We start from the raw sequence: 19002 nt of genomic DNA, 5'->3' as shown, positions 1-19002 counted from the left end.
TTTTATTTGTGGCTTTGAGTACGACTTACAAGTTAAGGTTACACAATGACTGTCTCTCTGCAGAGAGCTGTCACAGTGACATGTGTCGACCGCTTTTCAAAACCGGCTGGGAAAATGCTCTTCCGTTTCTCAATGGCATTGCCGTTTAAAAAAGTTATTTTCCCGTTATCACATGAAGTATTATTAACCTCCACAAATCTGGGGAAACGTTTAATACCTTTAACTTTCTCTAGGGCTTATAGAAAAATGTGATTGATAAAGATTTAATAAATGATTTGATGCAGTACTGAGTACCTATTATGTGCTTAATACCAAATACAGTTAATGAGAATATTGGTATCTATTGAGGATTCACTGTGCGCTAGGCACTGTGTCGGTCACTCTAGGTGTAGTATGTCATTTCAGGTCCTCTGCAGTCCTGTGAGGGGTGCATGATATTACATTTGATAGACTAGGAAACCGAGGCACAAATAGGTGAAGTAACTTGCTCAAGTTCCCAAAACCAGCAAGTGTCAGACTTGGATTTCGGCACAGTCTGAGTCCAGAGCCGTGCTACTTCTTTCCACTTCACTAAATTTTATAATCTTGAAAGGGAAAACTAATAGAGTCAAAGCTACTGGAGAACAATTGAGTACCTACTGTGTGCTGCAGCCTTTAGATACCCTGGAGGCTGAAAATATCCTCTCTCCGCTGTGCTAGTCTCATCCAGTTAATAAAAACTTCGGGGTCACCTACCATTTATTAACTGGTCTTGTCTCTTTCCTTCCCAGGCCACTCTCCCTTTTGAAGGCCGAGTTACCTTTTCAAAAAATGAAAATCAATGCATAACTCCAGTTTAAAGCCTTCGGTGACCCCCCCATTACCTCCACTGTAGTGGAAGGGATTTAGGCTGTCTGTCGTTCAAGGCCCTTTGCAATATCTCCCTGATTTCCTCTTTCCAGTTTTATTGCTTTTGAAATCTCCTGTAACTCACTATGCCCTCAAACACCATGCAGTTTTATTTTCATGGCTCTCTCCATCTTTGCTCAGGCTGTTCATTCTTTGGATAATAATCCCTATGTTTCTGCTGTGACTTCTAGCCAAGCCACCTCTGAAGTATTCTGGGTCTCTTACCCGACCTGAAGCAGAATTAAATGTTCTCTCAGCTGTGTTCTCACACTTCATTCCTAACCTTCCTCCCTGGCTCAGGAAATTACTGCTTCCCCGAAACTTGTCTCCCTGCCTATGTTGAGAAGGTCCCTTGCCATTCTTATCTCTGTTTAAAGGCAAGGGGAACGGAAATGGAATAATCCATATAATTAACTCTTTGGAGGCTTTCTAAAGGCGTTGAGATTTGAAGAAGGGATAGGATTTGCTTATGTAGAGGGTAGATATTCTAAGTGGGATTAATTCTGGAAATAGGCATGAGATGCAAGAAAGCCTCCCGATTTAATTGGAGGGTTGGGGCAGAGGGGTAAATGAGTTGGCGAAGTTGTGGTGTTGAAAGTGGGACACACGCGTGTACATTTAGTGGTTTGGATAGCAAGAGGCTCTTTGTTGTTGGTTTTTTTTTCGCTTTTTCTCCCCCCCAGCCTTACTGAGTTGTAATTGACATGGAACACTGTAAGTTTAAGGTGTACAGTGTGATTATTTGGTATATGTATGTATTGCAAAATGATTTGCACCATAAGATTAGTTAACACATCTATCACCTCCCATAGTTACCATGTTTATTTTGGGAATAAAAACATTTAAGATTCACTCTCTTAGCAACTTTTTTTTTTTTTTTGTATTGAAGTAGAGTTGATTTCCAATGTTGTGTGAATCTCTGCTGTACAGCAAAGTGACTCAGTTATGCACATACAGACATTGTTTTTTTATACTCTTTTCCATGAAGGTTTATCACAGGATATTAAATAGAGTTCCCTGTGCTACACAATAGGACCGTGTTGTTTATCCATCGTATATATATACTAGTTTACATCCGCTAATGCAAAGGTTCTTTTTGTTCATTTGCTTGTTTTGTTTTTCTCTTTTAGCAGAACTTTGGAGGGTTTATTAATTTTTTTGTAATAGTTTTGAAAACAATCAAAATAATATTTAAGAAATAAAATTTTACATAAATGTAGAAAAGAACTTGCCTAATTCTATAAGCTTAGCATGGCCTTTCATTTTTTCCTTGTTATCGCTCATGTGAGTTACTTCCTTCAGATTTTTACTCAAATCTCCATTCTCAGGGAGGCCTTCGTGGCTATCTTCATTCAAATAGCAACCGCACACAAACACTCCTTATCCCCCTTGCCTGCTTTATTTTTCTCTATCGTACTTATTACTGTATAACTGTACGATGAATTTTACTGATTCATCCTGTTGCCTATCGTCTGTGTCATCCTGTATCAGTGTCAGCTCCGTGAAGCACTCAAGAAATATTTGTTGAGTGAATGAATGCACATTATAGGGTATTGTAGTTACAGTATCTGCTGTGTAGGATATTCTGTTTTCACTCACTGTTTCACCAACTATTTCTATGTAGTTTTCATAATTACACTCTTTCATGGTTACATAAGAGGGAATAGAGTTAAGGTACAGTAATGGACTAAATCATGCCTCTAATGACGTTTTGCTTTAATTTGTTTCTCTTGAATTTGTTGTTCAGGATGAATTCCTGGAGTAGAACTACAGGATGTAATTAATTTAATTAAGTAATAATGTAATTTAAAGGATGTGAGGATTTTTATTGTACTTGCTCACAACAGATGCTTGACTAGGAAAGTGAGCATTTCTCTCTCTCTCTCTTTTTTAATTTTTTTGCTTTGCTACAAACACTTTCGAAGCCCGCATGTGTTGGTGCTTTATCCTAGGTCAAGTGAGGGACAAAAGCTAAATATTTTAGGCCCTGTCCTTGTAGAAGTGCCACCTGGGGCATTTGTAGATTGCAATAAAAGACAGGATGAAGTAAGTTCCGCAGAGGTGTCAAGTCAGACAGGTAGGGAGGATCAGAGAAAGCTTTGGGGGCGGAGGGGGACCATCGCATTCCAGCTGAGCTTTGAAGGATGAGTAGGATTTACTCGGCAGGGATGAGGAAAGGGCAGGAGTTAGGGGACAACTCCTGCTGACGTGCCGTTGGGGTGACCACAAGTGGGCCTGCAGTGTAGGCTGGGAAAGGAAGATGAACGGGGAGCCTGGCTCACCGCACAGGCCTTACTACACGCCTCGCTAACATGTTTGGATTTGAACCTGTAAACAGCACGGGAAGGTGTTAATTGAAGGTTATGTTTTCACTCCTTTTTAGCTGGGTGACCTCAGATAAGTTCCATAACCTCTCTGACCCTGGGTTTTCTCATCTGTCAAAGGAGCAAACCAACTACTTTGCTAGGTTATTACAAGGAATTAAGAAATAGTGGATGTGAAGTGGTCGGCAGGGTGCTGGACACACACAGTGGGTATTTAGAAATGATAACTCCTCCTCCTAGTGGTGAATTTAAAAATGCACTTCATGCGGAAAGAAACTATGTAAGATATTCTCACAGTGTACATAGTCTGCGTTAGCAGAGCACCAAACCCAAGGTTCAGGCACGTACATTTCTTGAAGTGTTAAGTAACAGACATATATTCCCGAGGTAGGTGGATCCATGTATGAACCTACCACAACTTGTTTATCCTTCCATCTGTGGATGGACATTTGGGTTCTTTGCAGTTTGGGGCTATGACAGATGACGTGGTGAGCATGTGTATGCAAGTCTCGTGTGGGCACACGCTTTCATTTTCCTTGGGTAAATACCTATGAGTAGAATGGCTGCGTCATATGGTAGTCACGTTGCTGGTTTCTTATGAAACTGCCAAACTGTTTTTTCAAAGTGGTTGTACAGTACATCCCCACGGGCAGCGAATGAGCTTTCCAGTTGCTGCAGAGCCGCATCGGCACTTGGTGTGGCCAGTCGTCATAACTTTATACCTTCTAAGTGGTGTATTGTGTTACTGTGATTTTAATTTGCATTTCCCTAGTGACTAATGACGCTGAGCATCTTTTCATGGGTTTACTTACCAGTTGTGGACCTTTTTTTGGTATAGGGTCTGTTTAAATCTTTTGCCCATTTTTTATGGGTTTGTTGTTTGATTTTCAACTATTGAATTTTGAAAGTTCTTTATATAGTCTGGATACAAGTCCTTTATCAGATATGTGATTTGTAAATATTTTCTATCAGGTATGGCTTGCTTTTTCATTCTCTTCACAGTGTCTCTCAAAGAGCAGAAGGTGCTAATCTTACCGAAGTCCAGTTTATCTGGTTTTTTTCTTTTATGAACCTTTCAGCTTAACTCTGTTGGCATGAGTGCCTTATGTGTGATAAATTGAAACACATGTTGGCTACTAAACGAGTCTGCATGTAGTCTAGGAAAGGAAGTTTAGAGTTGTCAGTGAACACCACACGGAAGTATGGATTGTGTGAACGTCAAAGATCATCTGTGGTACAAGCCTCCAAATGGTTACTTTGAAGGAGGTTTAAAGAAGAAGCGATAAAGTCAGAACATCATGATTTCTCCGTAACTGCCGAAATAATGGATCTGGACCATGGCCGTCAGTGCTAACATCACAAAGAAGAGGGACAGCCAGAAATTTCGGGCTCCCTGGGGAAGTACACAACACAACGGAGAAATTAACCTTGAATGTGAATCTGTCTGATCAGTCCTTTAGAACGAACTACGCACTCACAGGAAATACAGGGGCCAGAAGAACATAATAAATGACATGTGGGTATCCAGTTAGCAAAACCCAGACCGAGGGTAACTCTGCAGGAACCACTCAGGGTCTTCAACAGATAAATTTCAAGAGAAAGAGGGGAGGAGAGATGAGGATGGATGGAAGGAGGTGAAACCTGTAGATTTAAAAGAGTCATAAAACACAGCAACTAATTGCAATGTATGAATCTTATTTCAATCATGATTTTAAAAAATTATAAGACAGTTAAGGAAATTTGTATCTTGACTCTAAGTTTTGTGATTGAAGAAGTTATTGTTCAATTCTTCACAAGGGATAGTGGTGTTTTGGTTATGTTTATGAAAAATAAACCTTTTAGAGATACATAATTAAGCATTTATGAGTCATAGGATGTATGAGATTTGATTCACAATAATCAGGGAGGAAGGCTTGTGGGTAAGGAAGTGAATAGAGGTTTGGATGAAACAAGATTGTTAATAAGATGATACTGGTTGAAGCTGGGCAGTGGGCAAATGGGGGTTCATCGTACCATTCATTCTCTATACCTTTGTATATGTTTGAAGTTGTTTATAAAAAAAATTTTTAAAGCGGTGTTGAAATTAAGGAAAAAAAAGGAGTATAGGTGTAGATAACCAAGTTCTTCAAAAAGCAGGTGGTCTCCAAGAAATCTGAGGAGAAAAAGAAGCACCAGAAGGCAGCTAGAAGAAAGAGCTCCACCTTTAGTAAGATTTTTCAGGGTAATTGTAGCCATAGTGGCATGAGAAGAAGGCATTTAGTGAGTGTTAGAAGGTGTTTAGGAAGTTATGCCACATCTCTCTCGTTACTGCAGTGTTCTGTCTCCACTTACTAACTTAAGAGTTCCTTGAGGCCAGAACTATGTCCTGTTTATCCCTAATTCCCCAGCACCTAGCACAGTACCTGTCCTGTATTGATCCTGAAGATGAATGAATAAATAAATGAATTAAGCAAGCGAGAAACCTTCTACATGTGGAACACATGTTTATATTTTCCAAAGAGAGTGTTTTGTCAAGGACTGAAAGTGTCTGTTTGGGTTCATATTTAGGCAATCAGTAGCTCTGGCATATTTAAAAAACAAAACTGTCCAAAAAAGAATTCCTAATTGTAGACACTCCGGTTGCTTTGGGAAATTTTTAAAATTACAGTTACTAAACTGACGGATATAGGAAGCACGACGTTAGCTGAATGTAGGACCCTCAAGAGAGACTTTGATTCTCACCCTTTGTGATTGGGGGGCACTTAGGAGGTGAGCACGAGTTAGTTCAGATGAGTTCATGGCCATATTTACCAAAAAACAGATGGGAGGTTAGCATAGATAGTTCCATGGCCCTTTCTAACCCCAGAGTGTTGATTTCTTTTATTTCCAACAGGTTAGTGGTGATAGTATTGTAATACTGTACTAGTTGGTACAATACTGCCACCTATGGGACAACAGTAAAATTTGTTATGCTGTTAAAATGCATGGATTTTTATATCATGCCTTTAAAAATGTAGAAAACTTGCCATCTAAATTAATCTTTTGATGAATTCTTTGGTAGGTTAACAGTTACCTCTTAAATCGGTCTTTGGTAAAAATCTGATTTGGATTTGTCTAAAAGAAAAGACAAGTATATGGGAAAATGTGAATGAAAATATTAAGCTTTTTGTTTTCTTGTTAGAAGTAGTGTAAGGACTTGGAATTGAGGCTAATGAAATCAGAACATTTTAAACCTGGAAGGTACCTAAAACATTATCCAGATTAGCACACTCAGATTAGCCCAGCACAGGGCTGAGTGTTGGCTCTGATGCGGGATGGAACCGTGAGTTGAATCCAGTAAAAGCCATGGTGCAGTAGAAAGGCAAGAGCAGTGATGGTTAGGAGACCTCCACCATTAACTTACTTACTCTAAGCCTTAGGGTAAGTCGCAGGATATCTCTGCATGGTGATTGTCTTGTATAAAACAGTGGCTTTCAAACTTTCTTGATAGCGTACTACTATCAGTTAAAATATTTGAGCATAACATTCTGTATAGCTTTAAAAATTACTTACCATTTAAATACGTGAATTATTGTGATTAGCTAATATCCCAAGGCACAGTATATGCTTAGAGCCAGACCAGTACAGCAGAGTAGTTCAAGAGCATAGGCTGTGAGATGAGTGGTGAGTTGAGGTCCCAGCTGACTGGCTCTAGGGCCCTTTCTGCCCATTTCCACAGCAGTGAAATAGGATAGTAGTAGTCGCTACCTCATGGGGTTATTGTGAGGATGAAATATTAATATATTAAATATGCATATAGGACAGTGTCTGGAACATTGAAAGCACGCTGAAAGTGTACTTATCATTATCACTTTTATTATCCTTAATACTTCTGCATTGCAAAGGTCTTTGTGGTAGTTTCCGGCACTTGCCTGATTTCTTGTCATATCTCACTAAAGGTCATTGTTTTTGTTTTTGTTTTTAATTCTTTATTTTTAAGGTCATTGTTTTTAACCGCATTGTGTGCTGAGGAGAAGAGATTCCCAAGGTGGAAGTGCCTCTCTGCCATTTTCTTGCTGTTTGATCGAGTCTGCATTTTCACCCCACTCAGTCGGTCGTTTCTTTGCAGGCACCTTTAAGCCATTCATCTATTTTACTGAGTGCTCTTTAATTAAAAAGTTAAACCTGTATAAAATTATTATAAATTTTATAGTTCATAAATCCATTTAACTAGACACTTTGGAGACCACTGTTTTCAAAAGCCTGGGATAGCTATTCATTTCCATGGGTGTATTATTAAGGATTTTTAAAAGTTACAGGTGACACAACTTTTTTAAACTTCAAAGTGCTTTTGTAATTGCAATGGAAACTGGAAAAAAAAAAAATTACCTCTCATCAGTCGCTCTTGGAGATTGAGTACCGGGGAGAGAAAGCTGGTCTCCACAGGTGTAGCTTGTATTTTTAAGTACCGTTAATTCACAGCAACTATATTTAATGTATAAGTGTAAGTTAAAAGGGGGGAGGGGGCGTATGTATTTTTTCTTTTTTGAAAACAAACTTTTTTTTCAATTGAAGTATAGGTGATTCAGGTGTGCCACATAGAGATTCAGTATTTTTATAGAATATACTCTATTTGAAGTTATTACGAAACAATGGCTATATTTCCCTGTGCTGTACAATATATCCTAGTTGCTTATTTATTGTATACATACTAGTTTGTATCTCTTAACCCCTACTCCTGTCTTGCCCCTCCCCCCTGCTCCCTCCCCCCTTGGTAACCACTAGTTTTAAAACACACTGTTTAAAAGCAGGCTAATGTCTGACCTTCTGTATGTGTCCCTTCTGTGGCACCACAATTGTTTTTATTTAGAGAAAATTATAAAAATGTTAATTAAGGATTCTTTTTAAAGATTTTTACCTATAATTACTTATAAATATATACTATATATTTGTATAAAATACATATTTATACACACACAGCTTTTTACCTCAAATTTTTATATAATTATTAAATGCTTTATAATGACTTCATTTTTGGTACAGAAACCTATTTCTTCAGTCCGTCAGTTTATCTGCTGAGACCAAAAATACAATGCACATTGTTTGACATTTGTATGTAGTTGATCTCGACTATGTTCTCCTTATTCCCTTGAAGAGTCAATGTAAAAACGATATTTGTCATTTCTTCCTATGGGTTTTTAAAATAGAATAATGAACTGAGAGCATAATAACACATACATGTTATTACTGTATAAATTATGGCATTTCTTTACAGGATTCAGTGGAATTCGTTGTGATAGAATTTTATAAAACGCTTTTATTTTCTCTAGGTGGCTGGTACTAGCTATTGCCATGGTACGTTTTTATATGGAAAAAGGAACACACAAAGGTTTATATAAAAGTATTCAGAAGACACTTAAAGTTTTCCAGACATTTGCCTTGCTTGAGGTAGGTTTCCGACGACGCTGTTTTTCTGTCACTGTCATATTTATTTGAAAATATATCAGTTGAGTAAAATCAGTCTTATTTTGCTGATTATTTACTCCCTACAGATGCATTTAAAACCAGCCATGACAGGAATTTATTTTATGTTGTATGCTGTTGACATGTGATTTTTTTGTGTGTTTGCTTACAGGTAGTCCACTGTTTAATTGGTGAGTTTTTGATTTAATTTTTATGTTTGGCATAGATTGCATTTAGGGCAGTGGTTGACTTGTTTTTTTCTTTAAGGAATTGTCCCTACTTCTGTGCTTGTGGCTGGGGTCCAAGTGAGTTCAAGAATCTTTATGGTGTGGTTCGTTACTCACAGTATAAAACCAGTAAGTGACACAACACTTCGTCTCCTTGCGCCTGCAGGAAAGCTTTCTTAGTAATAGGAATCCAAAACATTAACTGTATTTCAGGAAGCAGAACCTTTGGCCAAAGAAAGGTTGGGTTTGGATGTTAAGTGTGATTGTACACTGACTTAGTGCGTTCGTAGAATGGCTTTGAGACACCAGCAAAACCAAAAATTGGCATTTTTATAGCCATATAAAATGGGGTTTTCCAATTTTTAAAAAATTTTTTATTTTAGGCTGTGTTGGGTCTTCGTTGCTGCGCGCGGGCTTTCTCTAGTTGCGGTGCGCGGGCTTCTCATTGCAGTGGCTGCTCTTGTTGCGGAGCACGGGCTCCAGGCACGTGGGCTTCAGTAGTTGTGGCTCACGGGCTTAGTTGCTCCGTGGCATGTGGGATCTTCCCGGACCAGGGCTGGAACCCGTGTCCCCTGCATTGGCAGGCGATTCTTAACCACTGTGCCAGCAGGGAAGTCCCTATCCACTCTTTTTTTTCTAAGATTCTTTTCCCATATAGGCCATTACAGAGTATTGAGTAGAGTTCCCTGTGCTATACAGTAGATCCTTATTAGTTATCTATTTTATATATAGTGGTATGTATGTGTCCATCCCAGTCTTCCAATTTATCCCTTCCGCCTCTTTTTTATCCTACAGAAAATCTCTTGCTTGATTTTACTATTTAATCTTCTCCAACAGTGGTATCCCATGGGCATCTTTCCACCCATCTTTAATTAATTCAACCAGCATGTATTGAGTGCACTCTATACCCCGGCACTGTGCTTACTTCGGGATTTACAGAAATGAATAAGTCAGTCTCAGCTGTCAGGGGGACTGACCGTCGGGGAGTAGGGGGCAGCCCTACAGATGTTGAATCGTTCGACAAGTATGAATTACGCGCCTATTCTGTTCCTGACACTGTGCCGGGAATCTGGCTATTTATAATACCCATATGGTTCCCACCTCATGGAGCCTGGAATTGGGAGAGATGGTACACAAGTTGTTGCAGAAATAATTGTTTGATTATACTAGTGTTAGTGCTTTGAAACAAGAGGCCAGTGTGGATTGCAGTAACCGGCAGACTTGGCCTGACTTAGGGAGCGAAGGAAGGCTTCCCCGAGGAAGGAGTGTATCAGTTGAGTGCTGTAGATATACAAGAGTTCGGCAGACAAATCCTGATAGAAATTGGCAAGTGTTATAATACAGCTATGAACACAGTACTGTGAGAACAAGGAAGGGGAGCACGTGACTGCTCAGGGTGAGAGGAGGGGTTTGGGACAAGTTTTCCAGAGGCCGTGGTGGTTAGCTGGATCTTAAAGGTGAGAAAGGGTTTTCCATGGGAAGTATTGATAAAGGGAGGAGCATTCAGGGACTTCCCTGGTGGCACAGTGGTTAAGAATCCGCCTGCCAATGCAGGGGACACGGGTTCGAGCCCTGACCCGGGAAGATCCCACATGCCGCGGAGCAACTAAGCCTGTGTGCCACAACTACTGAGCCTGCGCTCTAGAGCCCGTGAGCCACAACTACTGAGCCTGCGCTCTAGAGCCCGCGAGCCACAACTACTGACACTCGCGCACCTAGAGCCCATGCTCTGCAACAAGAGAAGCCACCGCAATGAGAAGCCCGCGCACCGCAATGAAGACCCAACGCAGCCAAAAATAAGTAAATAAATTTATAAAAAATGAAAAAGGAGGAGCATTCTATTGATAATTAGAGGGAATGGCGTGTGTTAAGACACATTCAGAGCATATTCTGGAAATAATACAAAGTTTTGTGTCCCCAGAGAGAGCTGGGGGTGGGGTTGAGTCGTTGCACCAGAAGTCGAGATTTCTGAGCTCCAGCTGTAAGGATCCTTGAACATCATGCTCAGGTGGGAGGGTTTTACCCTTTCCTCCTGGTAAGCCGTGGGGAAGCCATGAAGCTTTTAAATCCCGGGACCAGCACCTTCCAATTTTGTTTCTGTTGGTTTGCTTCTGTGTTTTGCTTTTAAGAGAAAACGTCCACCTCTGAAGTGGAGACTGCGTAGGGGGCTGTCTGCATGAGAGGTGATCAGGTCCTGAATTGACAGCGCAGTAGCAGGGCTGCAGAGTGGGCAGGTTCGGGAGTTAGTGCTGCAGTAGGTTGGGTGTGATTTGACGACCAATAGAAAGTCCAAGGGTCAGATTGTTCCCATACTGGTTTTGAGGGGCTGATGTTGTCCTGGGATGGTTGAGTTACTGGCTGGAGTGAAGGGTGAGACAGAGAACCCAATAGAAATTTGACCATTCCTGTGCTTAGAGCACATTTAAATCGCGTGTTTGTAAAGACTTATGTAATGGTGACTGCACTGCGTTTTCTGTATTGCATCTGTCTAACCCTAGCTCTCCGTTATGATGAAAGGCACGTACTAAATAATAAACAGAAAATATCTTCTTGGAGAAAGAAGTTCAAGGTTAAACAACCCTGTGGCTTTCTCTGTAATTCTGCAGATCCAGAATGAGGAGAGCGTGGTGCTTTTTCTGGTCGCGTGGACGGTGACGGAGATCACTCGCTATTCCTTCTACACATTCAGTCTTCTCGACCACTTGCCATACTTCATTAAATGGGCCAGGTGGCGACGATGTCTTGCAGTTTAGTTGCTCTCGGTCCTGCGCATGGGTGTTTGGTGTGCTGAGCTAACACAGAGAATTAAAATGTGTGTCTTAGCCCTGTGTTGCCAGGAGGCTGCTGTTCTTGAAATTAGCAGTGTTATAACTTGCATTCTAAAGGCTTAATTTAATGACCAGGCAACAGTCATATTAACATACATCTTGAGTGAAAGCAATGCCAAACTACATTAGTGTCCTTAGCCTCTGAATCGGTCATTCATTTTTCCTTGAAAGCAAAATACACATCTTTGGGATTACATTAAATCAACTCTTGGCCAAAAATATGGCATTTTGTTTGATTGACTTAAATTTTTTTTTTTGACAACTCACAAAGTTTTTATTCTACAAAACAAGGTTAGGAAAATAAGCTAAAACACTAAAAATAAACTTTTAAAATAGGCAAGCTTTAGTAACAAAATGCATATTAAAAAATTATTTGAAACTTCCGGTGCATAGAAATTATTTTAACACAACAGACTTTCATTGAATTAAATACATACTGTTCTTGTAATTGCTAACAGTGGCCCTTACATCAATCACTGATTGATTTAAATTACTTTAATATTCAACCTAGTGTCCACAAGTTTTAGTATCTTATATATACAATGTCAACTTTTTTGTGTGTGTATAAAGTAGCAGAGACAGACATTTTAAAAAGTCACCCTTAGAGACTTCCCTGGCGGTCCAGTGGTTAAGACTCCTTGCTTCCATTGCAGGGGGCACGGGTTCGATCCCCAGTCAGGGAACTCGGGGGACTAAGATCCTACATGCCGCACAGCACGGCCAGAACAACAACAAACAAACAAACAAAAAAGTCACCCTTATTTGAAATTGTATTATTTGTTATGAGGACAAAATTTATATTTCAAGGGTTCTAAACATAGCTCCCCCAAAGCAACAGTTTTTAAAGCAGAAGATGTTCCGTCCTTTTTAAAGTATGTGTTCTTTGAGCAGCTGATATTTTACAAAGTTATTATAAAAACAACTTATTATTTGTGCCCTTTGGAGAACAAATCACAAACCAGCATAGATTTGTTCATTTCATTCTCCATGTTGCACTTAGAGTCGAAATAACAATAATAACAATAACATATGCTGTGTACCTACTGCATACCTGAGGTGCAGGTGTGAGTGCAACAAAATCTCTGTCCTCTCAAGATGGAGGGGACAGAAAATACAACAGCTAACAGGTGTGAGAAATGCCAGGTGGTGAGAAGTGCAGGGGGGCAGTTGGGTTAAGAAACGTCTATCCCATATACGTCTATGTAGATAGGTAAATTAGATAGATAGATAGATACGATAGATAAGATAGATAGGTAGATAGATAGATAGATAGGTAGGTATCCCACATAGGTAGAATACAAGAGTTCGACAGTATTTTCATTCGTTAAATTTTTTATTTAGCTACAAAAGTAATATGCTTTCATTGTGAAAAAATCTCAAATAGTTTTAGTATATAGAATAAACATGGAAAGTTCCTGTTTGTACTCCTACCTGAGCCCCACTCCCTTCCCTTGGAGAGCGAAAGTTGGGAGTTTACCATCAGACTTTTTCTTAATAACAGCAATGTGAACACACAGATGTGAGTTTTTAAAAACATAAATAGGATGACATGATACTTGATTTTTGTTTATATATTGGAGATCATTTTTTCTTTTTTTAAATCGGTACAGGTCCATTTAGATCTAGCTCTCTAACTCTTAATGCTGCATAATATTCCATAGTATGACTGACTCAGTTCTATATTGCTAGAATTTAGATTATTCCCAGTTTTCTGATGCTGTAAATACTGCTTTGTGATATTAAAAACAATGCTATATCCATATTTCCGTTATTTTTTAAAACTCTGATATTTGTATTAATCCATAGCTAACTTATAAAGGTAACTCATAACTAGTGTCAGACTTGTTTTTACTCCCCTTATACAGAAAGCCTAACTCTTTTTATTAAGTAATTACTCCTTTTTTAATAACTCATATTATACATGTTCAAATATAATAAATTACTATATATAAATAACCTGAAAGAATAAAAACCTTTTAAATTGCCTATATTCCCCCTACAAAGGATAATCACTCTGAGTTATATATCCTTTCAAACGTTTTTATATTCTCTAGCTCTTTTTTAGATATTTGTGGCTTACCATTTTGAATATGACAAAATACTTCAAAATTATAGTTTGAGCTTAAACGTTATGTCTGTCATAAGAAGGTTGCACTACCATTTATAAGCATTTGGCAAGATTGGCAGTTTGGAATGTAGCTGGATTCTAATCCCAGAATGCATCTCATGCCATTTTGAATGACCTCAGTCTTTCAGACCTCTAGCACCTTTGAAAATACTAATTCATAATATAGTCTCTTTTTGTTTGCTGTATTTATAAAATTTGTTTGCGGGAGATAATGGTCTTTAATGCTTTGCCCGCCTTTTAGAATGCATTTGCATGTCTTGAATTCCTGGAAAAGTTCCAAACTCTACCATTGCATGTTTAAATTTGCTGTTAGAAATCCTTTGTCAATGGCCTTAATGTTAAACAGGTTACTATAAAATCTTTCAACTTTTGAATGCACATGTTAGCATAATACATCACGTCAGTTAAGCATAATCGTGAATAATTGTGTTTCATTGTCAAAAATCTTAAAGATCCCAACCAGCCATATATTTGCCAACCCCATTAAATACCCTAAAATAACATTTATATTTATGTTCCAGTGTTGAAGCTATTCTCAAGTAAAGCTTAAAAATGGCTTCTTATTTATAAATAGTTGCCCTACTATGATGGTTTGAATATACTTTGATTCTATTTATCTGTCAGACGTGTTCCTAGAAAAACCCACTGAATAGATAAATGCATAATGTTATGTTTTCATATTGATTTCCATTTTAAATTCAAAAATGCATTCCCTTCAAAAAATTTTTTGATGACAATTAGGAATCTGTAAGGAAACATCATATCTCTTTCTGAATAAGTAGTTAAATCTGTCATGCTGCCATCAGAGCTTAGAGAGTTGGTGACATAGAGCCTTTTTAAAGTGCAAATAAAGTCAAATAAGTTGTGTAATTTTTTCCCATTTCATTAAAAATAATCACGTCTTTAAGGCTTTAACCTAGTTTATACTTAGTGTGATTTTTTTTCAGTTAAAGAACAATCTTACCCCCCCCAAAAAATCATCTGAGAGTCACATAAAGTTAAAAAAAAATTTAAGAGGTTTGAATGTCTTACTTAAGAAGGGACTATAAAATGCTCAGTTATGTACTTTTAAATTGAGGTAGGAAATTGAGGTTGGAAAAAATTGATTTAAATAATACACACATAACTACACAAGGCTGGTGAGGAAGCAGGTGGCATGCACAAGGCAAGGAGGGGACACAGAGGGACAGTAGAAGGAGCATTTTCTTTCTTTACCAGTTCATCTATTTTGGCAAATAATTCTGCCCCCCTCTGTCCCCCCTTGCATATCCTTGGCACATAGGAACAAGGAGACTTAAGAAATGTCGTTACCTTGGGCGCTTGAGGCTGTCCTGCGGGTCCACCAGTGGACACTTGTGCAGTGTTCCTCTAACTGTAGGCGGAAGTGATGCTGGGCCCACTCTGTGTTGGAGGGTGCTCCGCAATCCAAATGAACAAACTGTGACTGGGATTTTGACTAGAACTCTCTCAACTCTCTTTTAAGCAAGCTGACTATTCCTTTAATGTGCAAATTCAGGAAACGACCTGTCTTCCTTGTTTTGTCATGAAAGCAGTTTTAGACAGTATGTTCGTTAGTAGTTACTGACGCTTCAGGTGGTTTTATCAGTTTTCTAAAATAGTCATTCTTTTAATTAGTAGCCACAAATCGTTTTCCAAATGTCTCCAAACAATGACTTTGGCAATTTCAAGATTTAGATATAAAATTAGGATCATAACTGGTCTTTTTTAAAAACACAGCATTTGATCAACAAATGACTAGCTGCAGGGAAAAAAAAATCAGTATGATTCCAGGTGTCAAAGCAGTTACTTTTACAATGCCTTACAATGCTTACATTTACTTTACAATACACTGTAATAGTTATAATACTTGTATACTTTATCATACTTAAAAAACTGCATCTATCAGTCACTGACTTTAAAATGTATTGTTATTTCAGCCCTGTAAAGTAAGTTGACTTCTTACTTTATTAAGATCTTGCCACTTAAAATGGAAACTACTGTAAGAAAAAAAAAATGATGATAATTAAATTAATAAGCAAATGATTAAAGTGAAAAAAAATTAACCTTGTTACGTGAGGTTAATATAAGTATGTATAGAAAGGAGAATTTTTAAGCTTAAATAAAGTAGTAGCAAAAGAATCATGACATAAAATCCAGTAATTATTCTAGAAAATAATTGTCAGGTTTTTCTTTCTCCAGATATAATTTTTTTATCATCTTATATCCTGTTGGAGTTGCTGGTGAACTTCTTACAATATACGCTGCCTTACCATATGTGAAGAAAACAGGAATGTTCTCAATAAGACTTCCCAATAAATACAATGTCTCTTTTGACTACTATTATTTTCTTCTTATAACCATGGCCTCGTATATACCATGTAAGTATGTCTCTGTTAGTATTATACTTTGATTTAGCATATGCTGTGAAAGTTTTTCAGAAGATGTCATAAAATGCCAGATTAATAAGGAGGAATAATGTCTTACAAATACATCAAAACCTCCGTTCAGTGCCACATGTATTCATAATTTGAAATAACTGAAGGGTGAGTTGTGAGGGAAAAAAGGTTAAGTAAATTAACACACAAATGATTGCCTTCTCAAAATCACTTAAAAATAAGCCTAGTATGATTTATGTTTTTAAAGAAAAGATAAAGCCTGCAGTGAACTCTTTGAAAGCATTTAGAATTATGTATCGAACATGAACATTTTATCCAAGAAAATCTGAGGTCATTTCTATTCATTAAGCACATACTTGGAAAGATCATTCAGGAGTACTTGTTAGCCTTATGTGTGTTGCCCTGTGTACTAGAAAATAATAAAAAAAACTGCTTTTCTTAAAATATTTTGAATAACTCAGTCTTTCCACTAATTTCTCCTCACCTTTCAATAGTTGCAATGAATTGGTGAGACTCTATTCATTTCATTTAAATACAAAGTGGTGTATTTTTAGGTCAGATTTTGATAATCACTAGCAGGAAATATGAAGATAAAGCAAAGCTGTTATTTGCCCTCCTCAATAAAATTAGAGACTCTGGGGTCAGTGCGGGGGGAAAAGAGAAATGAGAAATGTTTATAGAATCTAAAATCGACATTGACGCAATATGAAATATTTCATCTAAAGAGGATGAACATAAAATTTGGCCACTTCCTTGGGACCTCCAACTTTTAAGCTTTTCCAAAATCAAAATTGCCTTGATGGTCATATAGTGATTTTATTCCCTTCACCTTCTCCCATCTCAGCCTGACTCTCCTCCGATTATCCACCAGGGCAAGTTCAGCAGGGCTCGGGGATGGTGTGCCTATGACACTTGTTTCTTCCCCTGCTTTTCGCAACATCTGGTGAATGGCAGCACACCTGGAGCAGAGCCGGACCTGTCCTATCATAGTTACAGGTTCAGGTCTTGGGTTGCCTTTTTCCTCACAGCCACTGAGGCATCTCTGTGGAAGCCCAGGGCCCAAGAGATCATGGTTTGAAACCATCAAACCAGTAACTTGTGACTGTGCATTTTCAGGTGTCCTGTGAAGACCAGCCTTTGCCAGTAGCTGCTTCTCAGTTTAGGAGGCTGTCAGTTACCTGAGAGCCCCGCCTGCTGGAGGATCAGCCAGCCAGGGGGGCGTTTTCCACCTGATTATTAGTATTAGTAGTAATAGCAACTAATTATACTTTGCTTATTAAATCCTTTGCTAATTACAAGTATAAAAGTACATTTTGGGCACTTAGGGCTCAAAAGAAGTCCTTTTAGTTCTCATTTATCAATGGGGACATTAGAGATTAGAGAGGTTAAGTGAATTGCTTTAAAAATCGCTCAGCTAGTAACTAAGATCAAGGTTTGAACTCAAGCCCATACTTCTACTAAACTACTCAAGATGTTATAGAAGTATTTGCAAAAATCGGTCAGTTAGCTTTAAGTCTATATGGCCTGAATATATTTAGGCCCTTAGGTATATGATGGTTACATTAATGAAGGTTGGATACATAAATAAAAAAATGAAGTCTTTTATGCATTTTGGCTCCATTTGAGCTAAGTTCAAAAAGTAGTTACCCACAGTTGCCTAAGCAAAATATTCAAAGCTTGTTTTGTCATTAGGTTCATTAGTTTTGGCTATTCTGTTCATCATTTTCAGAGATATTTGTATACTTGTATTGTTTGTAGCTGATGTTAATTTGTTCATGCACCAACATTTACCCTATGATTTAAAGTACTGGTTCAGATTGGCTCAAAGTAATTCTCCAAATTTGACAGGGTGGATGGCCATTTGTCTAACTGACCTAATACATATATATTTTTGTGTGTGTATACCAGACTACCCTTATGCCCAGCCAAGAGGGGCTTTTGCTCTGGGCCCAGTTTTAGATAGAGGGCCCTGTCCTGGCTCACCGCTGATCACCACTCCACACAGGACCCCCTTCCTTCAGATCACGTCCTGGAAAACCGGGACCATGGAATTTGCAACCCAGATGGCACTGAGCGTGCATCTAGACTGCATAACTCTCTTCCCCAGTCTGTTCTCCTGAGGGTTAACACTGTTACCTGTGTACACATCCCTGAGATCAGGGGGCAGCTGTTTGTGAGGTGGATGGATGCAGCTGGGTTGTGTGGGCTTGGACATCCACACAGGTGTTCCCGAGACCCCTCATGGTACAGGACAGCCGATGGAACGGAGAGAAGGGGCCAGGTGGGGCAGCTTTCCTTGTGCAGCACTGTTCTGGCATGGTATTCCGAAGAGTTATAGAATTCTAAATTCAAACATGGCCTTCCAGGTCATTATGAAGATATATTTATCAAAATATTTAAGTTTGCTGAAAGGACTGATAGTTTATGGCATTAAAATATTTAGGCGTATGGTATGTGGCCCTCCATTTGTATGCTTACCCTGAGCCCTGTAAATATTAGGGGGGCCGTAGCAATTGTATATGATGTGCTTGCTTTCGAAGTCCGCCATGTTTAAGAGGTTTCAAGCATAAAAGATTTCCAACCATAGCTTACCTTCTCTGTTTTCTTTTTTCAATTAAGTGTTTCCACAACTCTACTTTCATATGTTACGTCAGAGAAGAAAGGTGCTTCATGGAGAGGTGATTGTCGAAAAGGATGATTAAATGATCCCTACAACAAGGTGCTTTTTCCAGAATAACCAGGATTACTTGAGTCCAAGTTTTAATAATAAGAATAAACAGCTTCATGAAA

At 38.5% G+C, this 19002-nt stretch overlaps 1 protein-coding gene across 1 annotated transcript in view; it reads left to right on the top strand.

The window, feature by feature from the left end:
* HACD1 (3-hydroxyacyl-CoA dehydratase 1) overlaps positions 1-19002 on the top strand; it is a 20103-nt gene extending 1101 nt beyond the window's left edge. The window contains exons 2-7 of the mRNA XM_082385688.1: positions 8501-8622; positions 8810-8824; positions 8901-8989; positions 11467-11588; positions 16016-16194; positions 18832-19002. Of these exons, the coding sequence (XP_082241814.1) occupies positions 8501-8622; positions 8810-8824; positions 8901-8989; positions 11467-11588; positions 16016-16194; positions 18832-18914 (610 nt within the window). The 3' untranslated portion in view covers positions 18915-19002. The remainder of the gene's footprint in view (positions 1-8500; positions 8623-8809; positions 8825-8900; positions 8990-11466; positions 11589-16015; positions 16195-18831) is intronic.

Source organism: Balaenoptera borealis (assembly GCF_965194805.1).
Source record: "Balaenoptera borealis genome assembly, chromosome: 3".
Classification (NCBI taxonomy): Eukaryota; Metazoa; Chordata; class Mammalia; order Artiodactyla; family Balaenopteridae; genus Balaenoptera; species Balaenoptera borealis.
The sequence above is the reverse complement of the archived record's forward strand: the minus strand, read 5'-3'. Positions and strand labels throughout refer to the sequence as shown.